At 46.7% G+C, this 26,302-nt stretch overlaps 1 protein-coding gene across 3 annotated transcripts; it reads left to right on the top strand.

The window, feature by feature from the left end:
* The first annotated feature begins 10,550 nt into the window (after nt 1–10,550).
* Nucleotides 10,551–25,985, top strand: ENO1 (enolase 1). 3 transcript variants are annotated; one of them, XM_075520788.1, is made up of 12 exons: nt 10,551–10,662; nt 15,841–15,934; nt 17,263–17,358; nt 19,638–19,696; nt 20,950–21,019; nt 21,222–21,355; nt 21,518–21,740; nt 23,325–23,522; nt 23,770–23,971; nt 24,366–24,474; nt 24,924–24,982; nt 25,513–25,985. In XM_075520788.1, the coding sequence occupies exons 2-12, from the start codon at nt 15,850–15,852 to the stop codon at nt 25,580–25,582; spliced, it is 1,305 nt and encodes a 434-aa protein (XP_075376903.1). In that variant the 5' UTR covers nt 10,551–10,662; nt 15,841–15,849; the 3' UTR covers nt 25,583–25,985. The 3 variants fall into 3 exon arrangements, with proteins under 3 accessions (XP_075376903.1, XP_075376901.1, XP_075376902.1); XM_075520786.1 differs by lacking the exon at nt 19,638–19,696 and adding an exon at nt 19,987–20,045; XM_075520787.1 differs by lacking the exons at nt 10,551–10,662; nt 19,638–19,696 and adding an exon at nt 19,987–20,045 and having other exon boundaries at nt 15,829–15,934.
* The last annotated feature ends 317 nt before the right edge of the window (nt 25,986–26,302 follow it).

The following is a 26,302-nucleotide window of genomic DNA, read 5'->3' on the forward strand; positions in this document are numbered from 1 at the left end:
GCCAAGAAACTGGAGATGACAGTGAATTAATTTTTAATGGAGCTTTTGCAACATGCTAGAATTGTGACATTTCAGTTGACATCAGCGGGAACTGTGGGTGCTCAGCACATCCAAACCCCACATCTTGAGCTAACATAGCTCAAGGTAGCTTCCCCCAAATTAGTGGCTACTCTGGAAGACACAGCAATCTGGGGAGAGGATTTACTAAGGGCACTAAGTATGAATCTGTTTTGGAGTTACGACAGAATAATTTTAATTAAACTCTTTAAATGTATTTGAATATTAAGCTTCTAACTACAAGCTGAATAATATGGAAAGAGTCCTTCTCCTGTATAAAGTATTGCACACGTCAACAGTCATTTATTGGTTCTCGGAGCTATAGCTTTTTTTAGGCTATATGGTATTAAACTTGGCTGGCTTGAGGTTTGTCTTTATTAGTCATCTGCTCTGCTACCTCAATATAATTGCTAGAGAGAAGTACGGATGTAGTGCCTAGGAACTCCAGATATCACGGCCGGACCGTGCTTGAAGGAAACTGGTGTTTTACAGGTGCAGAAGATTGTAGGTCTAACAGGAATCATCTCTGCAGCCAGATTTAGCCAGTGGGAAAATCTAACGTCGGATATTTCGGCCATGAATATTCTTGGCGTGATTTCTTCACAAAGGCAGGCTGCTTTCACACAGACACAGTTACACAGACTTCAGCCTCCCCCCTCCCGCCTGGACTACAGTAGGAAATAAGCCTTTAATCCCACATCATTGGCTTCCATGCACTTCGCTTTTATCTCTACAGTTTTCCCTGACTCTTTGCCATCTTTTAAATCCTGCTTCTCCCAGGCTCTTCCCTCTGTCCTCGCTGGCCTAAAGCTCAGCTCAAGTCTGACTTTCAGATCCAGTCTGAGTATTGGTAGCCACATTAAAACCTTGACATTGCATTGAAGTAGCTGGCTCAATACCTCAGTGCTCCTTTGACCCAGAACTTGAAAGGGTTAACTCCTTTCCCTCTGAATCAGCAGGAATTTCATCAGGGGTTGCAGTAATAGCTGCCATCACTCCCAAGTCCAGCAAACATTTGACCAGGAACAGGCTGTTTGATGTGAGACGGACAGATTGCCTTCAATCAGGCTATCTAGGTTTTTGTGAGTGACTCTAAAACCTCTTCAAACAGAGCTCTCTCTGCTGAAGTCATGCTGGATGAATGAAAGTATTCAGAGCCTACACAATTTTTACGAAAGACAAAAAGCAGCTAGTGCTGGTAGGCCCAAACCCATGAGCAAAGCTGGCGATAGCTGTGCGGATTGAAACATGAAATCCTTTTAATTCAACAATTCCTGTAATGTTTTTACATCTTCCTTCCAAAACTGGCCCTCGCTTCTTTGAAATTTTGCCCATGCTTTTTTTTTTTTTTTTTTTTTTTCCTTTTTGCCCCCTGGCTTTCAACTACATACAGAGATCACAGAAGTCAGAGGTAGAAAAGTGCTAGAATTCATTCCTCCAGTTCACACAATCCCTTTAGGCCTCCTTCCTCTTACAGAATATTTTGATGTGCTGGGCTAAATTCACCTTCTACCGACATAAATTCAGATACATTTGTTGATTCTACTGAAGCTGTGTGATAGAAATGGGCTTTGAGGCAGTCAGAGATAGACACCGGAGGTTTACACCAGTGTTCCTAAAAGCAGGATTTGCCCGTTTTAAAGCAGAGAGGTTTCCTCCGCGAATTTCATTTCACGGTCTAACAGATCTCAGCATTTGCTACCTGCAGTTCATTGTCAGCCTAAATTTTCTTTTGCTCAGTTTCAGCCAATTACTCTTAGTTATAGCTATAGCCCTTGGATTATCTTAAAATACTTTTCCCTCTTTAATGTTCACATCACTTCTGGGGTGGTTATCACCTCACCGCACCGCGAGCAGGAGCAGCCTTTCACTCGCCATTTCCCCACGGTGGCGAAAAGGACAATGCGATGCTATAAAAAGAAGAGAACGTGGTCAAATAATCCCTCTTCATTTTCATTTCCAGGAAATGTAATTACAGTTCCTGTAATGTCTATATAGGTCTGCTCTATAGAATTTGCTGAAAGTGCCTTCACGTTCTGGATCTCTACTTGAGACTTTGAAAAAAACAAAGCGTGAAGGGAGGATTAGGAAGGGGAGGTCAATCTTCCCTCTGCGTTTAGCGTGAGGTACACAGGAACGTGGCCTGGGTGTGAGGATTGAAGGAATGCTGTCGAGAGCCGGCCTGGGAGAAATTTTTCCATCATACCAGGGCTCTGTGCTGTGGACCGGGTGGTGGCGGGATAAAGAAGGAATAACTCAGTGACAAGACAGCTTGTCAGCATGTGCAAATACCCGTCCACCTTCTCAGACACTGTGTTATATCTGCGCCTCCTTCCATATAAATATTCATTTTGCTCCTGATCTCCCAGTGTAATAACATGCAGAGGAAGCACGGTTGCTGCTCAGTCTCTCTGAAAATCAATCCTAGCAGTGCATAAACACAGGAGAAGACCCCAAGTCCCTTAACAAACAAACACTCTTCACAGAACAAATAATGGCTCTGGAAAGGTGGCTGTTGCCCACTGCTGGGTAAGCACTTTTCCTTTCTTATTTCAGCTGCATTGTGTGCCGAGCAGCTGTGACATCCAGTGGCCAAACACAATACAGTTGGGTTTGGTACAGAACTCTTCGTACATGGTAACAATAACAGAGCCCTTCCATTGCACTTCTCATCTTCAAAGAGCTGTACAAACAGTAATTCGTTAACCCCTACACAGCTCAGAATCACAGAATCCCAGAATCGTATAGGTTGGAAAAGACCTTTAAGATCATCGAGTCCAACCGTAAACCTAACACTGCCAAGCCCACCACTACACCATGTCCCTGAGCACCTCATCCAAACGTCCTTTAAATACCCGCAGGGATGGCGACTCAACCCCAGCCCTGGCCAGCCTGTTCCAGTGCTTGATAACCCTTTCAGTGAAGTAAAATTTCCTAATGTCCAGCTCAGTGGGGCAGATGAATGTAGTGACCCTAAAAGTACACATGAGAAGGGGAAACCACTCTCCAAGCTCTCCACAAGCATGGCAATCAGCTCTCTAGGGTGGCGAAGAGCCTGCCCTAGGGCCAGAGTGCAGGACCTTCACCCGCCACTGCAGAGAGCAGCTGCTGAGAGAGAAGGGATCAGAAAGGTGCAGCTCATTCAGCATCTCATGAAGAGGCCACACCTGAGGGAAGGGTTGTGGTCTTTTTCCCTAGCGCAAGACAGCCCACAGTTAGGGACTGGGGAAAGCTGTGTGAGAGGACGCAGCAGGATCAGAGCTGGTTTGGAAGAGATGCTTTGTCAGAGGCTTGGCCAGAGGAAAAGGCTTCTGCAGTGATTTTCTGAAGATGTCAGAGGACTTTGTTGATAGATGTGGAAGGTAGGGAAGGGAGCGCAAACATGGATTTGGATTAAGAAATACAGTGGTGGAATCAAAGAAACGTGACTGTAATGAGAACCCACCGGTTAACTGGGATTCCTGTTGTGACAGGTAAATTGGAAGATACAGAAAACAAATCAGTGGAAAAGAGGAGCTGGGTCTCACCCATGGAGCAGGGCACCCCAGACTGATGCTAGCAAACATCTGTCCCACAAAGACGGAAAGAAAGACATGGACCAAGAGATGGGTTTTCACAGGCCTGTGTTAATGGGAGGAACAGTGGATATAAAGTCTCTCAGAGGTTTAATCATAGCATTTAGTGCATCTGCTGCATTTCAGACTTTGCTCAGCTCTTTGCCTGTGCTCGAGGTGTGGGCTGAGGGAGCTGCGTGGGTGGGCCAGAGTGGTTGCTGAGCTGCTCACAGCCTGCAAGAGTGAGCCTTCCGTGAGTGTTACAGGGGCAGTTACTCCATATCCCATAGAGGGTAAGATCCAGGAAGGCATCTAAAAGTTATGTGTCTAGGTATGAGTTTGCCACCTTAAGCTTCTTTTCTAGCCCATGCTGAGAAACAGGCTTGATGCAGATGCTGTGTTGTACGTGGGTATCTTTGAGGTCAATCCAGACATGCCCGTTTCCTTTTGATTATAAAAGCAGTGCATGACTCAGAGATCCAAACTATGGACAGATGCATCCAGTTTCAGAGATCAAGAACTCCGTCCCCGCTTTCCCCAAGTCGTCTGTGCCCCAGTGGTTGCTTGCTCAGACCTGCCCTGGTTTTTTGCTGCAGGCGAGGTCCGTGCAGGGGCATTCAGCAAGATCAGAAGCGCCCACAGCCCCTCCTCTCCCAGAAGCTCATCACCGCTGCAAGACGATAGGAGCTAAAAGTGATTCCCATGAGAATGAGGTCGATTTTTAAGGCAGGAAGACAACGTGAAGGAAATTTAATCCTACCGTCTGTGCTGTACCTGTTCTGTGGCAAGAGAATCCTGCTTGATAACTCTTGTGCTTTACATAAGTATTATGCACTCATTAAGAAAACAAATGAGTTGTTACTGGCTTACTCCTACTGGGTTTTTTCAGGTTTCCATTCTAAAAAACCAACTAAATACCAAATATAATTTCTTAATGGCTAATCGATTCCTAGCTTGCTTTCCCCTTTATAGCAGAATGTATTTCGAAATGAGAGGGAAAGACCTGCTCGGCAAGGAGTCTCGAACACCCTGTAAGAGGCAGTGCAAGACTTGCACACCGGCCTCTATAAAGGGGATTACTTAATGGTTTCGTCATGGTTTGAATGAGCAGCTATGGCCTTTGGATGCACAATTCCTGGCAATTAACATCCAGCTGGTTTAAAAGCTTTCAGTCTCACCTCAAATCACCCTATCAGATCATTAGCTGCTGGGAAATGTATTCTTTGGTATTAGCACCCCGATTTGTGTGTTGGTTCACTTCCAAATAACCCTTCACCATCACCTGAAAATGGACGTAGTAGTTTTGTATGTAGGTTAGCATTTACAGTAGTTAAAAAGTAGTATATATTTTTCCTATTCCAGCCATCTTATTTGCTTTTTTGTTGTTAGCATGGTTGTTGTGCAGTAACGTTCCTTTTTGAATAAAGTATGTTCCAAGTATTCTGCCTAGTACATGAGCGTCTAACACAGCTCTCGTATACACATGTAGGCTGACGACTGACCCGTGCTACATATTCATAGCTGCACACAAACCTGCGTCCATAGTATCACTTCTCAAAAATGGCCAGTTAGTCTAATATTTCCTGCCTCTTCAGCATCCATTAAACCCCCTTTAGTACTGAATAAACCCTGAGCACCCATTTAATAGGAAGTCAGACATAAAATTCTGTGGCCAAGATCTGTTAAGCTCCCTGCCCTGTCCCTGCTGGCTCGCAAACTGGGGGCAGTAACTTCCACAGAAAATTCAAATCCCGAATCTACCGAAGTGAGATGGAGTGAGAGAAAATCAGAAATCAGACTGTCAGGTGAGATAGCAGGCTGAGGTCCATGCAGCCATGCAGGGTTGGTCGCTCTTGATAGCAGATCCTCGCTAACAACTCTTACTTTTTGTGCTGTAATTGCAAGTTTTCTACATGAGGACCTGAAAAGATCTAATTCAATCTCGGTCCTTCCCTTACCCCAGTCGTTGTACTGAAGTTACTTTCAGACTGGCTATTAAATGCAGGAACTGGTGGCTTTTAAATACTTCTCAGGACACTAACCAGTCCATCTCTAAAATCCTGGGAGAAGACAGGAGAATCAAGAGAAGCGGTGGAAGTTACGAGCATTACGACAGACATCAGGTCTGTCATCTCAAGTCATTTCGTTATTCACGTGCCTAAAACCTGTGGTGTTTAATCGCAGAGTTAAGCTGTAAGACAAAGGCATGACAGAAAAGGGGGATGAGAAGCAAGAGAGAAGGATGTAAAGTCAGAGGAGGTGTTGAATGCCTGGAAGAAAACATCTTAAATAGTCATTCAATAATTTTAATAGATACCCAGAAACAGCATTAATCAGACTCTGCCATTACCTTTCCAATGAACGTTCCTTAGAAGTACCACGATCTCAGCGTCAATGAAGAGAAGAAATCTGAGCGACAGAGCGCTGACTTCTGCATCCGATCGCTTTCCTCCGGAGATCTCACCTTGACTGCGGTGACGTAGTAACGCAGGCAGAACGCCTTTCATAAGGCCACTTAGATGCAGGACTGCGTTTCAAAAAGAAACTTATCAAAACATAAACAGGCTGGCACTTGCAGAACTGTCGGATAGAGTAGATGAGGGTGGTGCATACCCAGCGATCCAGACACATGTTCTACAGGTGTTTTGTGAGGCACTGGGGAGAAAAAGAAGTCCCCGAGTATTCAGGAAGCGCTTTCAAGGTGCTACGAAAGCTCACGCCCTGGAATGCACCCTACACTGCATGATGTTTATATTAAGCAGATTAATGCACCGGCAAACAAGTCCTGATCTGTGGTGGTTCTGCTCTCTGCCTTGGCATCCTCAGCCCTTTGAACCAGTGATTTCACACTCTGCAAAGCCCTGAATGAAGAGTCCCAACCACTTTGAACAGGGAAGGAAAAGGCTGACCTAGTCAGCTTCTGTGCTCATGAGCATGTTGCAAGCAATCAAAAAACTTACATATATTACGCTTATAATTTTACCGTGGCCTGTAAAGCACAAGGAATGACTAGGCCTTGCAGTGCAAAGGGATTTGATCACAGGAATTGCTTTCCATTTCTGGGTGGTGGATGCCCGTGAGCCAGATCTGCGTTGGTGTTTTTTCTCCATCTGCTCCATCAGCATGTTATACCAACGTGTTAGTGTACTTGTGTGGGCTGTCAAACTGGATTACTAGCTACAGTGGCTTTATGTTTCCTGAAACTCTCTGTTCCCAGTGTCCACCTCATTAGCCATACATCGCCCTCCCAAACCATGAAAGAAATATATTCTTTTAAAAGAGTGCACTGAGTATTTGATTAACTGGTAATAAGCCTGGATTCCCACAGAAACTCATGCCAGCTAGATATCTCATAGCCTTAGGGATGCTCAAATTTTTCTTTAAAGAAAGAGAAAATGAAAAATCAGGCAGGATACGTGACTGAGCAGTGGCATTTTTAATATCAGCTCTGACTTTTATTTTAATATGTATGGTACAGTGCAATTTTAAATCTGCTGATCCAGGAAAAATTATACTAACACCTGAACAGTGCCAGACTTCTCATCATGGATGCCTGATCAATGCTGCCTCTAGCTACTGCAGTGCCAGTGTCTTCAGCTGGGCCCTCTCTTGCGGACACGCGATTCAGTGGAGCGGACGCGGCTCTTGGCACGGCGTCTGTGGCCAGAACCGTGAGTGAGTCCTGCCTGCCGGGGATGGGACCGTGCGAGTAGGGGGGGATGCAGGTTCTCAGCACACGGCTTGTTGCTCACACTCCAGCGGAGGAAATTTGCTTGCTTTGTGCTGGTTTTGGAAAGAAGAGCCTAGGCAAGGGACAACTGGGACAGTTTAGGCTGATCTTCTACAGCCAGTCCTCTCGCACAGCTTTGGCTCGGTTGAACAGGAATACGGAGATGCAAGAGCCTCAGTGCTCAGCCTCCCAGGCCAGAGGGTTTGCTTTACACTCCACTTCTGCCCGACACCAAGCTAATTATGACCTTTCATAATATGTCTTCTATTCCCAAAGAGCACCCTACCATACTTCACTGTCAGTCTTTTGCTTAACTACAACGGTGAACTTCCCTTGGCCTTAGGCTTTCTTGTGCTCCATCTTTTCCAGCTAATTATAAGACTCAGCACCTCTACGTGATTTTCCGTGCATAGCAATCAAGGGACTTTGGCAAAGTGCAAAGATGGTGGAGCATCTCTAAGCCAGCAGTTATGCAGCACAAAAATCCAGTTTTATGATTTCCAGCTCCGATTGCTCAGGAGCGTGTTTTTGCAGGGAGTGCTCCCCTCTCAGGCCTTTGCACCAGGAAGGGTAAGGCTCCAGGAGAAGTCAGGAACTACTGCCAAGGACACAGCTATAAGGGGTATAACATGCAGTTTTGGGGAGGTTGGCAGTGCAAAGAATCGTTTACCTATAACGTGACAGTTTAATTCCAAGGGCTTTTCCTGGCCAATACTCTCAGCTGTGTGCAACCTGATTCACGGCTGTGCAGCCCACATGAATCTGCACCCCCAGCAAGGCAGAAAAGCACAAAAACCAGCAGGCAGTGCTGCTCTGGGCACATGGGCCATATTGCACAGGCATGAAACAGCTTGGGTTTCAAAGGGCATCTCCTTGCTAGAAGCCTAGGAATCATGCAGGGGGGCCTTGCGGGGTACTGTGTCAGCATGGCGTGCCCAGGGAAGGCGGTCAGTTCAACAGATTTCCTTTGCTTTTTATTAGACTTAAAGCTTGTCTCGGGGGGATGTTCTCAGGAAGGAAAGAAAAACGTGCCCAGAAGAAATGATCAGTCATAATCAGGCTGGAAGGGCGAGGCAGTTCTGGAGCAAGCACAAACATAGCTAACTTTGCAAGCAACCAAATGGCTTTGCCCGGTGCGGTCAGGATGAACCGGGCACTGTCAGACCCCTGGAGTCCCTAGACCCCAACTCCAGGCTTGGGGAACTTCACAGGTTTGATGTTATGCACTCGAAATACTGCAGAGCCAGGCCCCCATCAGTCTGAACACAGGCTGTGTAGTGGCAGGTGAAATGGGAGGAAGCAAACTCAGGGGAATTGGGAGTCCCCATGGGATTACACGCGTGGGTCTGGGCTCTGCAGTGTCCCAGCGAGGCAAAGCGCCGGTCCCTGCTCGGGCCTCCACGCTCTCACGGCTGGGGATGGTGCTCTGCCTTGAACAGGAGCAATCATGTCCAGGAGTGACGGCTAAGGGCATGGGAAGGTGAGAAGGGACAAGCCCGTGCCTTTCCCAGGTCAGCCTAAGGCCTGGTTCAAATGTTTTGACCTTGCAATGGGATTCCCCTCATTGCAGACTCCCTTCCACAGTGCAACGTGTGACTATCCCTCAGTTAAAAAATCCTGGAACAAAAACAGGCTTACGGGAAGCGTGGGCACAGCCATTTTCCATAATAAACCCACAAAGACCTTGTGTTACAACTGCAACTTATCTAACGTAACCAAAGCAGTATATTCCCTGGGAGCCATACCACCGGGGAGAGCCTGGAGGAATGGCGGCAACCAGGGCCGAGGGGGAAGGAGGCATGCCCCTCCGCCAGCACCTCACACCCCCAGGCTCCAAGGCTCCAGCACAGAGGAGATGGAGATGGAGCGGGGCCTTGCCAAGCCGGTCGCAGGGAGCAGCTACCGGGGGGAGTTGGATAAGTAAATTCAGGAAGGAACGGGATCCCTGCGCAGTGCTGCAGCTGGGAACAACTCATGTGAGTGGTCATGTTCTTATTAAACATCATGACACCGCTGAGTCCATAGAAAGTTGAGTATTACTTTCCAGGGATGGAGGCTTTGCTGATCACGGAGCACCCGGTTCATCCAGTGGTGCATGGTTCACACTTCACCATAACACAGCAGACTAAATAACTGTCAATGAATAATTTGACGGGGTTTTTTAACATCCATGGAGGGACTGGAGCTTTTCAGGAGCATGAGTCACTCCATTTTGGCAAAGTCTTTAATTCTGTGGCCTGGTGTTGAGGTCTGTTCTGCTCCGTTATTGCCTGGTCACAACACGGTCTTCAAGTACGCGTCTTGGGGCATCAGATGCCCTTGTGCAGACGCAGGCAAAACACTTGAAAATGTTTCTGTTCCTGTCGGCACACTAGTATCTGAGGTGTCATAACCGATCGCGTGAGTGCTCCTTCTGCACCCCAGGAAGTGTAACCGTTATTCACTTCAAAATCAAAGCAAAAATATATTGTATTTGTAATTAACCTTTTCCTAGAACTAATAAAACCTCCCCTCTCTTCCCAGCCTTCCTCTTGTCAGCGTGCCGCCTTCTTGCCGGTTTTAGTCGCCATTTCGGGACGCGCGGCTGTACCTCCCCAGCGAGACGGGGTTTCAGCGACATGGCAGCACTAAGGCGAACGACGCGCTCATTGAGTCTTTGCGAAACCAAGGCTCAGCTTCCAGTTTTAGTGACAATAAACACGTTCAACTCCTCCTCTCTCTCCCCACAAGTGTGCGTGTGTGTTCCTACGGGGACATGCGAAGTCAACGTAACCAAGGTATGCATATGGACGCAGTCAACGTACCCAAGGTACGCATGCGCACGCCGTCAACGTACCCAAGGTATGCACGCATATGCAAAGGAATCGTTTGCTTTGTAGAAAAGCCCTACGGATGTCACCGGCTTTCTGCGCAGACCTTCCCGGCCTTGCCACACATCTCCGTAGCGTGGGCCCGGCTCCCCCCACGCACTCGGGCTCCCCTCCGCACCCCGGGCCGCCGCGGGAGCAGGGCCGAGCGGCTCCGCCCCGCCCGCACTGGGATTTTCCACGAGGCGAACGGCGGAGCCGAGCGGGCCGCCACGGCACGTAGCGCACGCACCCGAGCCCGCCTCTGGCGCCAGGAGGCGGTAGCCAATGGGAGGGCGGCGAGGGGCCGAGCCGGCCAATGGGAGACCGGAGAAGGGCTGAGCCGACCAATGGGGGGCGGGAGGAGGGCGGCTCATCTGCCTGGGCTGGGCTATAGCCGTGCGTCCGCGCAGTCGCTCGTTCCCAGTCAGAGGTGAGGCGGCGAACGGTGCAGAGCGGGGCTGCTGGGCCGAAGGTGAGTCTGGCGGCGGTAGGGCCTGCTGGCCTCAGCGGCCCAGCCCCTCCGCAGTTGTCCGCGGGGCGAGAGGTCCCGGTGGGGCCGCGGTTTCCCGTCTCCCTGCCCTGGCCTCCTCGGGCAGCAGCTCCCGAGTCCCCGCCGCTCCTGTGGGATGGGGCCGCGCCGGCCCTGCCTGCGGACGAGGCCGGGCCGAGGCGGTCTCTGAGGGGGTGCTGGCCTCCGCGGGCGTGCTTCCCGCCATACAGCGCGCCAGCCGCATCGCGGGGGCGGGGGAGGCCTGCGCCGGCCTTAGCCCCGTCAGCGTGCGCGGGGGGTGGGGGTGGGGTAAAATCTTCTGGGGAATATGGTGGGTCAAGGCTTCTTTCAAAGGCAGGGTTTAACCTCTCTCTTTTAATCATTAACAGTTGCTCTTGGATTGCGTGTCATGATTTGGACCTTCTCCTCTTTAGTGGCAGTGGATGCCCTTCAGCTTCGCATCTCAAATATTTAATGTTTGATGGCAGAGCTCAAATCTGTGTGCCTTAGGTCTCCCAGTGGGGTTAATTAAGTACTCCTTATCTCGAGGCAGCGGTTGTGGGGAGTAGTACCTGACAACTTGATGTGCATTTCTGGATGTGGAAGAGAAATCGCTTCTTAACCAGCTTGCCTCGTGCAGGGTTGCAGGAGAGGATCTTGGTCATTCTCCTGTTCCGTTACTTGACTGCTGAGTCACAGGGCAGGGCTATGACTTTCTGAGCTGGGCAGGAAGTAGTGAAATTTGTCATCCAAGCCCACAGATTGAGGCCATGCAGTTTCAGGCCTCCATCTTATTCAACAACGAGAGAGAAAGTAGTTCAACATGTCTGTGACTTATTCCCTGCCAGGCATTATTTAAAACACATTGCATCATGTTGCAGAGCATAGAGGTGAATTAATACCATGTGGAATGTGAGGGAATAGGATTGGAAGGTGCCTTTGTTGGTCCACATTTGTCCAGTTTTTCGGAGTGTTTCAGCAGTAGAATTGATATGTTAGGATCTAATACGGTGAGGTCAAAGGTCTAATGAGCAGTAAGCTTTTTTTTTCAGGGTGGTGATGGTATGAGACTTGTAGTCTTACATGACACTTAATAGTCCTGTAAGACTTCCACTGATAACTGTATGGCAGTTGTGTCCTAAGACACTAACTAGGATAGTTCTTTCTATGGCCAAGCTTTACTGTTGTTTTTTTAATGTCCATTCAGATGCTTGCAGTGCTCAATCCTAACCCTGTCTTGACTTAAGAGAAACGTGGCTACAAAATAACTCACAAGTACAGCTTGTGGTGATAAAGTTGGCTGTAAACAAAATCTCTGGAAATGATTTTAAGTTGGAGTAGTCTGCATTGGTGTTGGAGTACTGCATTTCCTGTGCAGAGCACAGGATCAGATAGGGAGTAAGTGGTGATTTCTTGGACTTCAGTTGATAGTGAAGCCAGTACTCAGAGCTGGCAGTGGTGCATCGTGCTGTAACTTAGCCTTGAAGTAGGTAATAACGTGTGCTCCTGGGAAGGTCAGGAAAGCCAGCGTGTGTGATTCTTCTCCTAAAGGGAGACCTTGCCAGCAGATTACAGTACAAAAAAATGTTTAAGGCAATGCATGCATTAAATATCCCTCTGGTATTTATGTGTGTTTGGCTAGTTCCATCGCTGAGTACAAAGGTCTGGAGCAGGCAGTGCGACTGAGGAGCGCTTTTGCATTCAGTTAGCATTTCCATAGCTAGACCTGTGCATGGGCTGACTCTCACTTTCTAGATGAGTTGACTGAATTAATTGAGGCAGAACACGTAATGCTCGGCTTGTGATGAGCTACACAGCATCAGATATTTACCCAGGAATAGCTCAGTGGGAAAACTGTTTCTTGAACATAGAAGTGAGGGGGTTTGCAAAATGAGCCAAAAAAAAAAAAGGTGTGAGGAATTTCTGGAATGGCGCAGTAGCGTGAAATGCCTCCTTCTGAAGAAAAGGGAGGGACTACTGGAGAGGTCATTTGTCAAGGACGCTTGAGTAATGTCAAACCTGGCAGATGTTCCCAATGGAAGCTCTTGCAGCGTGTATTCCTGAAGTGCCACCTTCCTTGTGAAGGCGAACAAACAGTTCTTGCATTGCACTAAGACTTCCTGTGAGCTGGCTGTGCTTTCAAAGAATGAGGCACCTAGGGTTTTGTCGCAAAGCCATGGTTCTGAAAATGAAAGTAAGGCATGGCAGGTGCCAGCCTAATAAGCTCTGAAAGGCCTTTTCAGTTAAATGGGGATTCTTTCTATTAGCCATTGCTTAGTGCAAGTGCAGAGAGATAAGCGTTGGCATGGATGGGACTGATAACTGGTGAGTTGCAGGGATTTACTTCTAGCTTACATGTTTACTGATTAAAGTTAAGTGGTGGCAGCATGAAGGCCAGCTTGAACTAAGTTGTCTTGCTTCTTAGGGTGGTCATATCATTGTGTCAGTCTGCAGGTCTTACTGTAAAATTGGCAATACCTAAAAATTTTGAGCTGCCTTATACAATATGCTGCTTAGAGGCAGGACAACTGGAAGAGACGTTTTAAAGCCAAGGGGACAAACCAAACGGCTACCCATGTTTTTGACATGGGGAGGGAAAAATTTGCTGTGGAGGAGGAATGAGTGTATGAAGTTAACCCCCACACACACGTATTCCATACAAGCAGCAGTATTTCTAAGGTCCTGTTCTCTTAACTTAGCCATAACTGCAGAGGGATTCACGAGCATTTCTGTAAACAGGGTTACCACCCACATTGGCTTGCCAAAAAGCCAGCTTCCAGATAGTTCTACTTCTGAGGCTGAGCTTTCTTTGCAGATGGAACTGGGTTTGGTGCCAGTCGATGGCTTACAGGCATTTGTACGACTTGATTTTTAAAATGTAGCTGAGATTACATAAAGCGTTTCTTTCTGCAGTTTTCTTAAGGAAATGTGCGTAGATAATGTGAGAAAGGGGGGAAAGGAAGTATTCAAAAGACTGGTGATTTTTCTTCCTTTTAAGAGGAGAAGCTATTCCTGAAAATACTCAAGACAGGGTGTAACTATTAATGCAAGTTCTTAATTAGAGCTGTGACTGTTTCTATTTCAAGCTAGCTTACATTTGGCTCTGAACAGCTGCTGTGCATACCAAGAACTGTTGCACTTTAGTCTTTTATTAAAAAGAATTCTAACTAGTAGCAGAGATTGCCTGTATTAGGATTGCTTGGCTGCTCTTATGCGGTGAGGTGACATTCCCTGAGATCTCTCTGGAAACAAAGCTTCTGGTTTTAGACTGTTCTTCCCAGTTAGGTTGACATTTCTGTCCTCTCAACGTAGGACTCTCACCAAGTATAAGAAGTTTTCCCAGTTGAAATAGTGTGAAGTGATGTTTTTGAACTGTTCTCATGACTACAGGATATAAATATCAAGCTGATGCTAGCAGCAGCAGTTGCTGTGTGCTGAGGAGTGCAAGGCTTGTGAAGTCCCAGGGGAGGGTGTCTGAGGGGGTTTCTGTGCCCCTGGCACCCTTGGGCTGTGTAGGAGAGGGACCAGGTGGCAGGTCTCATGAGAGGTGAGTGAGAGTTGGGTGGTGCCAGCTGTGCCTGTGGCCAGTTCAAGCTGCTGGAAGCCACATAAAACCGGTCTCTAGGGAGCACCAGCAACCAGGGCATGGAAACAGGGAGCAGTGTCTGTTGGGAGCAGCATCAGCAGGTTGTGTGGCAGCAGCTCTCGTGGGAAGGGTGTGCCAGTGTTGAGGCTGCTGCCTGCTCTGCTCACCTGCAGGCTTATGCTGCAACCTGATGGTCACCCTAACTCAACTGGTGGCTGTGCAAGCCTACCCAGAAGCTTGAGGTCTCCAGGCAATTAGAAGGATGATATCTTTCAAAAGAGTTACCACTTTATTACTGGTCTCTCCCCCCCCGCCCCTTCCCCCCCTCCAAGAACTGTAAGGAGACTGTGACCTGCTGAAAGGAAATGGTGTCTGCTTGCCACAACTGCAAGGCTGCGGCTGAAAGCCAAACAGAAGCACTACAGCTTACCTGTGCTGATGTCTCTACCCAAACAGTCCTCCCAAGGACTGGTATAGCTGTTCAGGCATTAGGTTGCATGGAGCTTCAGTATCTGGAAGTCCCCCTGGCACATGAAGGCAGCAGTGGATGTCATAGCTGCAAGTGCAACCATGGGAAAAACTCCTCAAACAAGTAGCTATGTTAGAGGAGCTCAATAGGCAATGCAGTATCCAGGGATGTGAGCAGGAGAAAGACATGTGGTATTGTACGCTGTCCCAGGCTGAGCCCTGCCTTAATGCTGTGCAAGGGGAAGGTGAACCTGAATTCAGCCTCGAGCTAGCTGATGCAAGCAATGCATGAGATGAAGGAGACTGGACCCTTGTCTCCACTTGGGGTGGAAGAACCTTCCCCAGTCCTCTAAAATGCTCCTGCATAACAGATATGATGCTCTGGGGTTGAGGAATAAAGAGCATGTGAGTAATAGACAGGATCCAGGAAAAGCAAACCATGCAAAGTTGATCCACCCACCCACCCGCATTAGAACCGGTGCCACCAGAAAAGCATGTAAGGTATTGGTAATTAGAGATTCCTTACTGAGAGGCACTGAAGCACCCATTTTCCATTCAGACAATTTCTCTAGAGAAGTTTGCTGTCCTCCTAGAAGCTTGCATTCGTGACGTCACTGAGAGGCTGCCAAGCCTGGTGAGCCCTACAAATTACCATCTGCTCCTACTGTTCTGTGTAGGTTCTCGTGATACTGCAACAAGATAACTTGGAAACATCAAAAGACTCTATGTCCCTTGGAGCAATGTTAAAAGGATCAGGAGCCCAGGTGGTGTTCTCCTCTATCCTCCCTGGCAGAGGAAGGGGTTCAGGAAGGAGATGAATTAAACAGGTGATTGCTGGGCTGCCTAGCTGGTGCCATACTTGGGATTTTGGCTTTTGTGATCATGGATCCACCTTTGAGAAGCTGGGTCTTTTGGGAGCTGATAGGATTCACCTGACCAAGTGGGGCAAGGGCATTTTTGCCAACAACAAAACCAGCTGGTTTTTGAGCAACCTGATGTAGTGAAAGATGTCCCTGCTCTGTGGCAGGGGTGTTGAACTAGGTGATCTTTGAAGGTCCCTTTCAACCCAAACAATTCTATGATTAATGCTAAACTCTTCTTTTCAGGTGTTAAAGATGTCCATTCTCAAGATCCATGCCCGTGAAATCTTTGACTCTCGTGGGAATCCCACTGTTGAGGTAGACCTCTTTACCAACAAAGGTGAGTCCTTAGCTGTAGATGTTTATTCCTTTCTTGTATCTGATAGAACTGAAGAGGCAGACAAAAGTATACAAACTGTCCTGTTCTAGCAGTGGAATTGTGCTTACTCCTTCCTCCATACATATAACATGTTGCTGAGACTTGCAGACTCTACCTCATTCTACTGGGATGAATTTGCTGAGCTCAAGAGATTGGCCTGGACAGTGAAGGGTTTTTTGAAGTGTGCTGCTTCTTACAGTCAAAATTGTGCAAGTGTTAATCCAAACCCACCTTCCTCCCCTTGCCCTGAGCGTAAACTGGGATAGCGTTTGCAAACTCAGAGTTAACAAGGCCTTCGTTCCTGTCCTTAAGCAGTTGTTAATGGTCTTAGTTTTCAGTGTTCTGTAAACTCTGTATGACTGCACTTGAGGTTTAATTCTTGATTTGTCTAGCAGTTGCTTTGTGTAATGAAACAGTCTTTGCCGTTGAGTTGAATCTTGGGTAATGGTTTCTTCTCTGTATAAGTACTCAGGCATGACTAAACTTGTCTAATTGGGTTTTCACATAGGACATCTTATATTTGTAATTATTGTAGGACTTTCCCTTGGTCTGTTAGTTGTTCATCCCATATCTGATAGGATCTGACAAAGGCATTGTGCAAACACATACCAGTGTGGTTTGGTGGAATGAGCAAACACAATAGCTGTAATACACTAACTAACTAGCTGATCTCTCTGCCTCACAAGATTAATGCAGTCATTTAATGAGATTGCCCCTCCTAAGCTCTTTGCTGTAGTGGGATAAGGGAAAGACTGGAGTCTGAAGCTGGCGTCTTGAACCACAGGCAGAACAGACTTCAGTGTACCGATTTGCTCAAAGTTCAGCATCCTTTGCTGGAAGAATGGGCTGTCTGGGTGGCTGTGTTGTCAGAAGAGCTCAGAACTCATACTAACAAAATAGGCCTCCTAATTGTGTCTTGTATGCTCTATCTCAGAAGAATTTAACAGCTCACCTGCCAGACTGAGCTCAAAAGTAGATTCAGTGAATAAAGCTACCTTTTTGGAAGGGGAATGGATGACTTTCCTAACTTAAACACTTGAAATACACAATGGAAGAGAATGAGTCAGCTTGCTGTTCATCAATATGAGGGAGACACTGATGATTTGGTGATGCTGTGAAGGAGTGGACAGCTCTCAGGATCACTGTATATGTGAGCAGAGATGTGGTTTAGAGATTACCTCTCCCATCTCCAGGGATGGAAGTATGCAGTAGGCTGGGATGGTGTATGGGTGGAGAACGTTCTGCAGGTTTGAATGTGCTAAGATGGTTCTTTTTTCTGTTGTAAACAGGTCTGTTCAGAGCTGCTGTTCCCAGCGGTGCCTCAACTGGAGTCTATGAAGCTCTGGAGCTTCGTGACAATGACAAGACACGCTACATGGGGAAAGGTATACCTGAATTTTGGTACCAGCTTGGCCTGTTACAATGGCTGTGTTGCTGCATATGCCAGACTGCAGCAGAAGACACATGGGCTCCTTTACTGCTGTCCGTATTCTGTACCAGGCATGGCAATTAAGCAAAAGCTGTGGGGGTTAACAGTGAGATGATGGCAACATGTACAACATGTGGGTTGTGGGGCAGACATCAGGCACAGACTGCTGGATTCCCCAGGGGACAATGTGGAGAGTGGCTCTGCCTCCAGCAGTGCAGCTACATAGTGGTGGAGATCACTGTACCCCCGTGGGTGGGTATGTGGAGCTCAGGCATGCCAGCTGGGTGATAATGTCTCCAGTGCAGTATGCCCAAACATACTGTTACACCACTCCTGTTGCCTTGCATGTTGGTGCATGTCAGAGTACAGAGCACTTAAGTAGTGTGTCAGAAGAGCATCTAAAGAGCGCTTTAGTAGTGTGTTGTAAAAGCATCTAAACTACCTGCTCCTAAAGGCTTGGTGGTACTGCAGCTAGTCACAAGATCTCTTCGTAGACCAAATTTTGAAAGAACTGTTAAATGTATCTGCTCTGGCACTATAGACTCCTTAGATCCCAGCATGTTAAATCCTGAATGTGAGGCTTATGCCAACTGCTGACCACAGCTAATGTGCAGCTTTACTCTGGTAATGATGGAAGATACTTTTGGTTTGGACTGCATAATAGCTAAAGCCTCTCCAGCATTTTGTCTGTCATTATAGGTAGCCAGGATACTTAAGTCTGTGTTAGTGGCATAATGTTTTAGTTGTCTGGGGACTGATTGTATGTTCTGAAAGGAAACTAAACATAGCAGTCACCAGACTGGCTTGGGAACATGTATGGGGGAAAATGAATAGCTGCATGCAAGATGTCGTTACCTAATAAACATCCTAATAGTAGTTCTTGTGACTACTCTGAGGGCTTGGACAGTCAGGACTCCTTTTTAGCTTGCTGCTGTAAAAGCATTGGTGATGCCTTGAAAGTGTATGCAATCAACTTATCTTTTGGCAGGGAGAGAGAATTACTCAAACTTTTCTGCCAGTCAGGTGAAAGGAAGCTGAAATATTTTGTGTCTATTAAGAAAGAGTGGTTAGGGTGGATAACTACTGAATGGAACTTGGAGAGCCTTGTCTGAGAAGATTCATGGTTGTTACTACTTTAACACAGAATAAACTCCTAGATGACTGAATATCCCAAAGAGCTTATGCTATTTACCTAGGGCACTCTTTCTTGAGAAGAGTAAATGTGTACTTACCTCAGTGTGCTAAACGTGTGTGTGCTTAGACCTGTTAAATCTGATCCTACAGGCAGTTCTTCATGGCACTTAACTAGACAGTAGTCTGAGCTTCCACAACAGGCTATCACAGCTGAAGGTTTTTGTCAGCTGGGAAATAACATGAGTTATGGAAAAAAAAAATCATCAAATGGGATGAGTTGCAGATAGCTGGTAGGTCTTTTGTAATATAAAGCTGCAGACTTAGGCCACTTAAAAGGCAATTAATGTGGTTCAGGGTGCACTTAATTAGTATTCACCAGTTCTGAAGCTTAGGTCTTTGGAAATCTTTGAACAGTATACAGGGATGACAATATTCCTTAGGCTAATATTGGTAGCTGGCTAATGATGGTCTCTGCTTATGGGGAGGAAACAAGTTCATACTGGAACTGCTGGTTTATGCAATGGTGGGTCCACATAGATGAAAAGGATGGTGCTGTGGTTCATGCTTTATTCCCTGTCTGAAGCCAGGAGCAGACAGTCAATTTCTGTGCCTGCATCCAGGTACAGAGACAGTGTACTTCAGCTTTGTATCAAGTGTAAAACATGTGCTAAGGTGATGCTTTAGCAATGTTACAAAACGATAGCAGATAGTGAAATGCCTGAGCTGCTGCATGCTTAACTTCTGGGGAAACCTTTTTCTTTCCCCTTACTCATGCATTCTATGAATGTATAGGAGTAGTCTGTCCTAAAACCTTTTCTAAATGCTGTCATTCAGCCACTCGAAGTTTGGGTCCGCAAGGGTGTTTGCAATAGTATGGAAACCTGGGTGGAAAGACCAAATACAGTCTCGCTGGCTGATGCACAGTTTTCTCTACCCTTTGAACCCTTTTGTTTCTAGTCTGCTCTCAGTATCAGACACTTGCTGACTTGTAGGTCTGTTTACCTATTTGTGTCCTTTTCTTTTTCTTGCATGACTGCCTTTGGTTTTGGCTGAGAGTCTTCATCTCTTCCTTGATTCTCTTGTCCATTTCGCTTCTGTCAGGTGTATCCAGAGCTGTTAAATATGTTAACGAGTTCCTGGGGACAGCATTGTGTACACAGGTAATGGATGTGCTTTCAATGCAACCTTGTCACTTGGATGAATTTCTCCAGTGCATGGTCTTGCAAACTAACATTGCAGCAGGCATTCCTAGATGATGCTTACTTCATGCAACTTCCATTCAGTTGAGATGACCTCTGTAAGTGTTCAGATTTGGCTGTAAGCTCAGGTTGGATTGGGGTTTGAATAGCATGAGGTGGTATTCTTGAGATGTTATTGTTACTGAGATCGCCTACTAATGCCTGCATAGCCAGTGTGGTTGACCAGTGTCCGATTTGCTTGTTCCTTCCAGGTGTCTCAAAAGCTGTTGAGCACGTCAATAAAACAATTGCGCCTGCACTGATTAGCAAGGTAGGAGCAATCTGTCTTCTGCTAACATCCGTTAATGCCAGTCCAGTGCGTCCTACCTGATGGGTTGTCTCTCTAGAGGCAGTTACAGGAACTGTATTACATGGAGGGGTGTTAGCCTGTGTATTGGAATGCATGTGAACAAACTGACCTACAGCAATTGCTTTGCTTAAATAACTGCATATCTAACACACAATCAAAACAATCCCTAGCAGCCTAGTGTTGTAGTGTGCAGAAATACTTAAGTACCTGGGAACTTCAGTGGTGTGCAGTTAAGATACAAGCTGCTTTATGCTTAAAAGGGTGGCTGAATGATGGGGAGGGACTGGAGGTTTTTTCTGAGCTGGCTAGTTTGGAAGGGAATCTGAAGGGATCTTAGTAAAGTCTGCTTGGGTGAGATTCCTGTGCCCTTGGTGGGCACTAAGCCCTAGCTAGAAAGAATGGTGCAAAACTAAGTGGTAAAGTGATTGCACATTCTTAGCGACAGCTCCAAACATTATCTACTAAGTTACAAATGGGTGTATGTTGTGAGCAAGCTGGTTGTCTCTGAGCTTGTGCTAAAGGGGCAGGGGACATAAACTGGGGCTTTCTCCTATAGAGAAAGAGATATCTCACAGGTAGCAGTGTAAATGTCAGGAAGTCAAGGGACATGACAGCCTTACAGCTCTGAATGTGAAGAACAAAACGAGCTTTTGATGTGTCTGGCTTAGCTGTCAGCCTTGGTCTGCTGGAAGTGACCAGAAGATGCTGCTGTGTGATAATGACAAGAACTAGTCTCTTCAACTGTTGGTAGTTGCCCTTAAGCAGTTCTGGAGGCCTGTCAGGGAAATAAAAATGCAGTGGGTAGGTGAGAGTTCGTAGAGCCATGTTTGGTGTCAAGCAGTGCTTTGCTTGCTTCTCTCCACAGAATGTCAACGTTGTGGAGCAAGAAAAGATTGACAAACTGATGCTGGAAATGGATGGATCGGAGAACAAATGTAAGTGGGCTTTGTGTTGCAGTGGGGTGTGAAAAGGTGAAGATTGGTTTTATAGAATTCAAGCTTACCTTATCAGAAACAATGGGCAATGCATGGCCATGGCATATGCTGTGCACTTCCATAATCAAGACCATAGTGCTGGTATTGCTGAGTCTCTTTATGAAGACATAACACTTCTGTAAACAATTTCTTCCTATTGCAGCCAAATTTGGTGCCAATGCCATCTTGGGTGTATCTCTGGCTGTATGCAAAGCTGGTGCTGCCGAGAAGGGTGTCCCCTTGTACCGTCACATTGCTGACCTTGCTGGAAATGCCGAAGTCATTCTTCCAGTTCCTGTAAGTCTCTTGATAGGGCTAGCTCAAGACTTGATCTGACCACATGCTTCATGATGTCTTGTGGTCTTGGATCAAGTTTTCTAGAGAATGAAGAGTCTTAACATAAATGCTGTTAGAATGTTTCAAGGTAAATTGATAACTTTTCTTTTTGGTTACTCCAAGGCTTTCAATGTGATCAATGGTGGCTCCCATGCTGGCAATAAGCTGGCTATGCAGGAGTTCATGATCCTCCCTGTGGGTGCTGACAGTTTCAAGGAGGCAATGCGCATTGGTGCAGAGGTCTATCACAATCTAAAGAATGTAATCAAGGAGAAGTATGGCAAGGATGCAACCAACGTGGGTGATGAGGGTGGCTTTGCCCCCAACATATTGGAAAATAAAGAAGGTAAGAATGAGCTAAGTATGGGAGGAGGCGTAACTGATAGCCAGAGAATGAAGACCATACCTGTCCAGTATGAATGGAGAGCAGGATCAGTAGGTTGTAGGACTTGCTGCTGTTTCTTTGCTCTGCTTCTATCCTGACAGACTTTCCAAGGTGTGCTATACTGGTGTGGTCCAGTGTAGGACCACAGAGCTATTCCCTTGGACATCAGTTTATGCAGCTTGACAGGATGGCTTTGACTGCAATGCCTCATTACTGTAGCACCTTAAGGGAATCTTAACCACCTTCTAGTTGAAAAGTGGTGTAGGAATGTCTGCATGCATTGCAGGTTTCCCAGAAGTCAGTAGGGAAAGTTTAGTGGAGTTGTTTTTCTGCTGACAAAGGAGGAAAACGGTTTGAGCTATGCCTGGTAGTGTGTGGGAGTGTGTGAAGGCTTGCCTGGGAAGTTGAGGCATTTGCTGCTTCCACAGCCAACCAGTTGTGTTCAGAAACCTGTGGGGGAGGGAGGCAGTTTGTCTTGTGATAAGTGAAATACCTGTTCCTGCAAAAACTGTACCAGAAGAGCTTTTTTGCCTCTCTTGCAGAAATGGAGCTGCTAATAAGCCAGTAGAATACTAGAACTCTTTAAGTTACATGTTACTTTAAAGCTGTTAGTTGTATTATTGTTGAAGGTGGCCTCTGAACTGCATTGCCTCTTCTGACACAGAAGATACTGAGCCAGCACCAGAAATCAGGGTGTTTCTGAATCCCACAGTTGCATGCAGCTCTTGCTAGGTCTGTACCCTAGCAGACATCAGTGAAGATGACCTTGAATGACTATTACAGTTGAAGGAGTTTCTGTTGCTGGCAGCAGCTGCTTTTGCAGTTAGTTCTACATGAACATTTTTTTTTTAAAAAAAAAAAACCCACAACACACACAAAAAAACCCAAACAAAAACACTTGATCTAAGCTTCCTACTGTAAATAGCCTGGCTCACCCAGCTGCTTGGCTTTGAGTCAGGGGTGACTGGGAGAGTCTTACTGGTCATGACCATACTGAATTTCTTTGCTTGGACTCTGCCAAACAGGGTAGCATAGTGGGTAGTATCCAGAGACTCCTACTGAGTAGGTCTATTCCTTCCTCTGCATATAAATGTGCAAGTGGAGAACAGGTAGATGCAAAGAGAGGGTGCCCTGTGCAGAGGCAGGCTGAGTGTCACATTGCCTGTCAGGGTTTGGAGGGTCAAAACCTGATCTGGAGCTGAAAGGGATTAATGTGGAGTCACTACTTCCTGCCCACATGCTAAAAGCTGAAAGAGGATGTAGTATCATCTAGTATTAAGCTTTCTGGGCTGACATGTAGTCCTGCCTGAAGAGATTATGAATCCCATAATGGTGTCTCAAGGGTATTACAAGCTAAAAGCAGTATTAAAGTAATATCTTGTTCCAGTCAGTTCAGAAGTGGGAGAGTTTAAGAACCTTTTCTATGCGGCCTTTGTGCTTTCTGTAGGGGGTGATGGAGATTCTTTGCCAAGTGAATGTACTGTTGGTAAATGAATAGCTTTGAGTTGTTTGGCAGGAACTCAGAAATACCTTACTGTGTTTCAGCTCTGGAGTTGCTGAAGACTGCTATCAGCAAAGCTGGCTACACTGAAAAGGTGGTCATTGGCATGGATGTGGCTGCCTCAGAGTTCTACCGTGATGGAAAGTATGACCTGGACTTCAAATCCCCTGATGATCCCAGCAGATATATTTCTGCTGATCAGCTGGCTGACCTGTACAAGGGCTTTGTCAAGAACTACCCCTGTAAGTTGTTCTTCAACAAGAAGCACGGTAGTAGTGGCAAATGGGGGTTGATTGCTGAAGGGAAGAGTTAGGATGCAACCTCCTCTATAAGTGGGATCAAGAGCAGAAAAAACAGCTAGCCTTTTAGGGGTCTTGGGAATGTTCTTTGAGGTGGGTAGTATTTGGCTGCAGCACTTTTGGTACCACTGCTTTCAAGCAAGACCTTTCAGGGTGGCATTGTCTTAAAGCTCCTTGTATCCCTCTGCAGTGGTGTCCATTGAAGACCCCTTTGACCAGGATGACTGGGCTGCCTGGAAGAAGTTCACTGGCAGTGTTGGCATCCAGGTGGTCGGTGATGATCTGACTGTGACCAATCCAAAGCGTATTGCCAAGGCTGTGGAGGAGAAATCCTGCAACTGCCTCCTTCTTAAGGTCAACCAGATTGGCTCTGTGACAGAGTCCCTGCAAGCGTAAGTTCTTTCCTCTTGGCTGTGCCAGGGAGGGGGATTGTCTCATTGAGGGAGATGAACGTACAGCCCAGAGCTAGTGGGATAGAAATCAGTTGACTGGGCATCTGTGAAGGGAGAACAAATCTTAACTGATAGAGGATATTGGCAAGTAAACCTGTACCTTTGTGGTCTTGCAGTCACATAGGCAGCTATCGAACAACTTCACCGGGTCTAAGCATGTATAAAAGCAGCTCTTTATCACTGCATTGTCACATGGTCTGAACCCTAGCATGTACCAAAGGGCAGTTCTGTCTTGCCAAAGCAAGGAGCGCCTGCCACTTGGCAGCATCACTAGAGGAAAGGCTGCTATGTAAGTAGGCATGGTGTGAGGCTTCCTCTGTTTTATCTCTTCTAGCTGCAAGCTTGCCCAGTCCAATGGCTGGGGTGTGATGGTGAGTCATCGCTCTGGAGAAACAGAAGATACCTTCATTGCTGATCTGGTGGTTGGTCTCTGCACTGGTCAGGTTGGTATCTGTAGCTGCTGTAGTTTGCCTTCTTGCTTGATGAGATAATACGGTGATGAAGCCAGACTGCACAGCAGATGGGGTCTGCTCTGAATTAAGGCATGCAGATTTGCTGTTTCTGTATATAGGAAGCTGATCTGTCTAATGGGAGTGTGACAAGGGAACATGTTATCTTGTGTAAACTCACCTTTAACCACCAATTTAAAAAAATCTTGGTCAATGCCAGTGGGTGTATTGGGATTTCCTGATACTGAAGCTGTTGGGAAATGAACAATCTTTATTGTTCCCAAGCCCTATCCTGTTTGAGTAGACAGCTGTTTAGAGCCTGCTGCTGAAATAAAGCTTGTGATTACACTTACTACTATAAACAGAATAGAATAGTTTTGTGTTGGCATCTGTGGCCTTATTTTTGCTATAGTTCTTTACTAACTTTCTGATTTATCTTTCAGATCAAAACTGGCGCCCCTTGCCGATCTGAGCGTCTAGCCAAGTACAACCAGCTGCTGAGGTGAGACTCTTGGCAGGGGGAAAGGGTTGAGGGTTAAGCCTGACACAGAATGGATGCTGCACTAATGCATTCGGGGCACAGCTTGGTCTTCTGCATCTTGGAAACACTCTGCAGCTTAAGGACACAAACTGACGCTGGCAGAGGTGCTTTTGGGCTGGTGCTGGGCTTGCAGAGCTGGCTGCAGGCTAAACGATGAGTTGGATGGGTAATGCCTGTAACAGACACGCTAGAGGGGAAGGTCATACAAAGCATCCTGTGATACTAGATATGAGACACTGTCCTTCTGTCTGCATGATGCAGTTCCCTTGGGCAAGCATGTAAAATGTTTGGGTGAAGTTATGCAAGATGGGTGGTACTGACCTGTTGAACGTGCATATAACTGAAGTTGCTTGGTGGGAACTGGCTTGTGACTCTGGTAGCATCTTCAGTACCAGGTGGATAAGGTGATTTAGCATAAGGCCAGCAGCTGTGCTGACACAGGAGTTCTACACTGTCTGCTGACACCCAGCACTCTCTTCCCTTTCCATCAGAATTGAAGAGGAGCTTGGCAGCAAGGCCCGTTTCGCTGGAAGGAACTTCAGGAACCCTCGTGTCAACTAAGCTGCGTGGATCAGTCAACCCTTGTTCCGGTTTAAAGCACGAGATGTCGACTTAGATCACAATTACCTGTACTAGAGAGATAAGGGCAGCTGAAGGAAAAAGACCAGTTTGCAGGTCCTCTTTCCCCTAGACGATTCCTTCACCTAGTGTTTTCACCAACTCTGATCTGTTACTTGTAATGCTGTACTGCTTTTGTAGAACAGTCCTGTGGGGGGTTTCTGTGCATTGAACGCCCTCTGGGATCGTGACCTTGTGACTCTGGGCATAAACACTTTAATTCCTTTCTCTGCCTGTCTGGTCTTCAACGTTTGGAGCTGTGTGACTTGCAGTGCAGCAAGAGGTACCTGCAGACAGAAATAGTAGTGTTTTTACATGTGATAAATAAAAGCATCAAACAACCCAACAAAGTGTGGCTTTGAGTTACTTGGGGGGAGGCTGTGGAGCAGGGATACCTACCTCAGTATAATCATAGCCTGTTTCAAAGCCGTTCTGCAGGGAGCAAGGGTTGGACTGCTGTCACTGTGGCCATGGGGTGGGCTTATGTTGCTTTGTGGTAAACAGGCAAAGAATTAGCTGAATGTATGTGCCTGCTATCAAGAGGTGGCCTTCAAGGATATGTTTAGTTGTTGGGAAGGGGGACTAAGAGTAGGTTTCTAACCCCTAGATCAATTGCTGGTCCTGCAGGGGAAGAGAAAAAGCTCAGAGGTCTCCTCTCATTTA

This window comes from Mycteria americana, chromosome 18 (assembly GCF_035582795.1).
Source record: "Mycteria americana isolate JAX WOST 10 ecotype Jacksonville Zoo and Gardens chromosome 18, USCA_MyAme_1.0, whole genome shotgun sequence".
NCBI classification, from domain to species: domain Eukaryota; kingdom Metazoa; phylum Chordata; class Aves; order Ciconiiformes; family Ciconiidae; genus Mycteria; species Mycteria americana.

Coding starts and splice junctions, on each gene's coding strand:
- ENO1 (XM_075520788.1), top strand. CDS start 15,850: ATGTCCATTCTCAAGATCCATGCCCGTGAAATCTTTGACTCTCGTGGG. Junction 21,020..21,221: donor GGATGGATCGGAGAACAAAT/GTAAGTGGGCTT, acceptor TTCCTATTGCAG/CCAAATTTGGTGCCAATGCC. Junction 24,983..25,512: donor AAGTACAACCAGCTGCTGAG/GTGAGACTCTTG, acceptor CCTTTCCATCAG/AATTGAAGAGGAGCTTGGCA.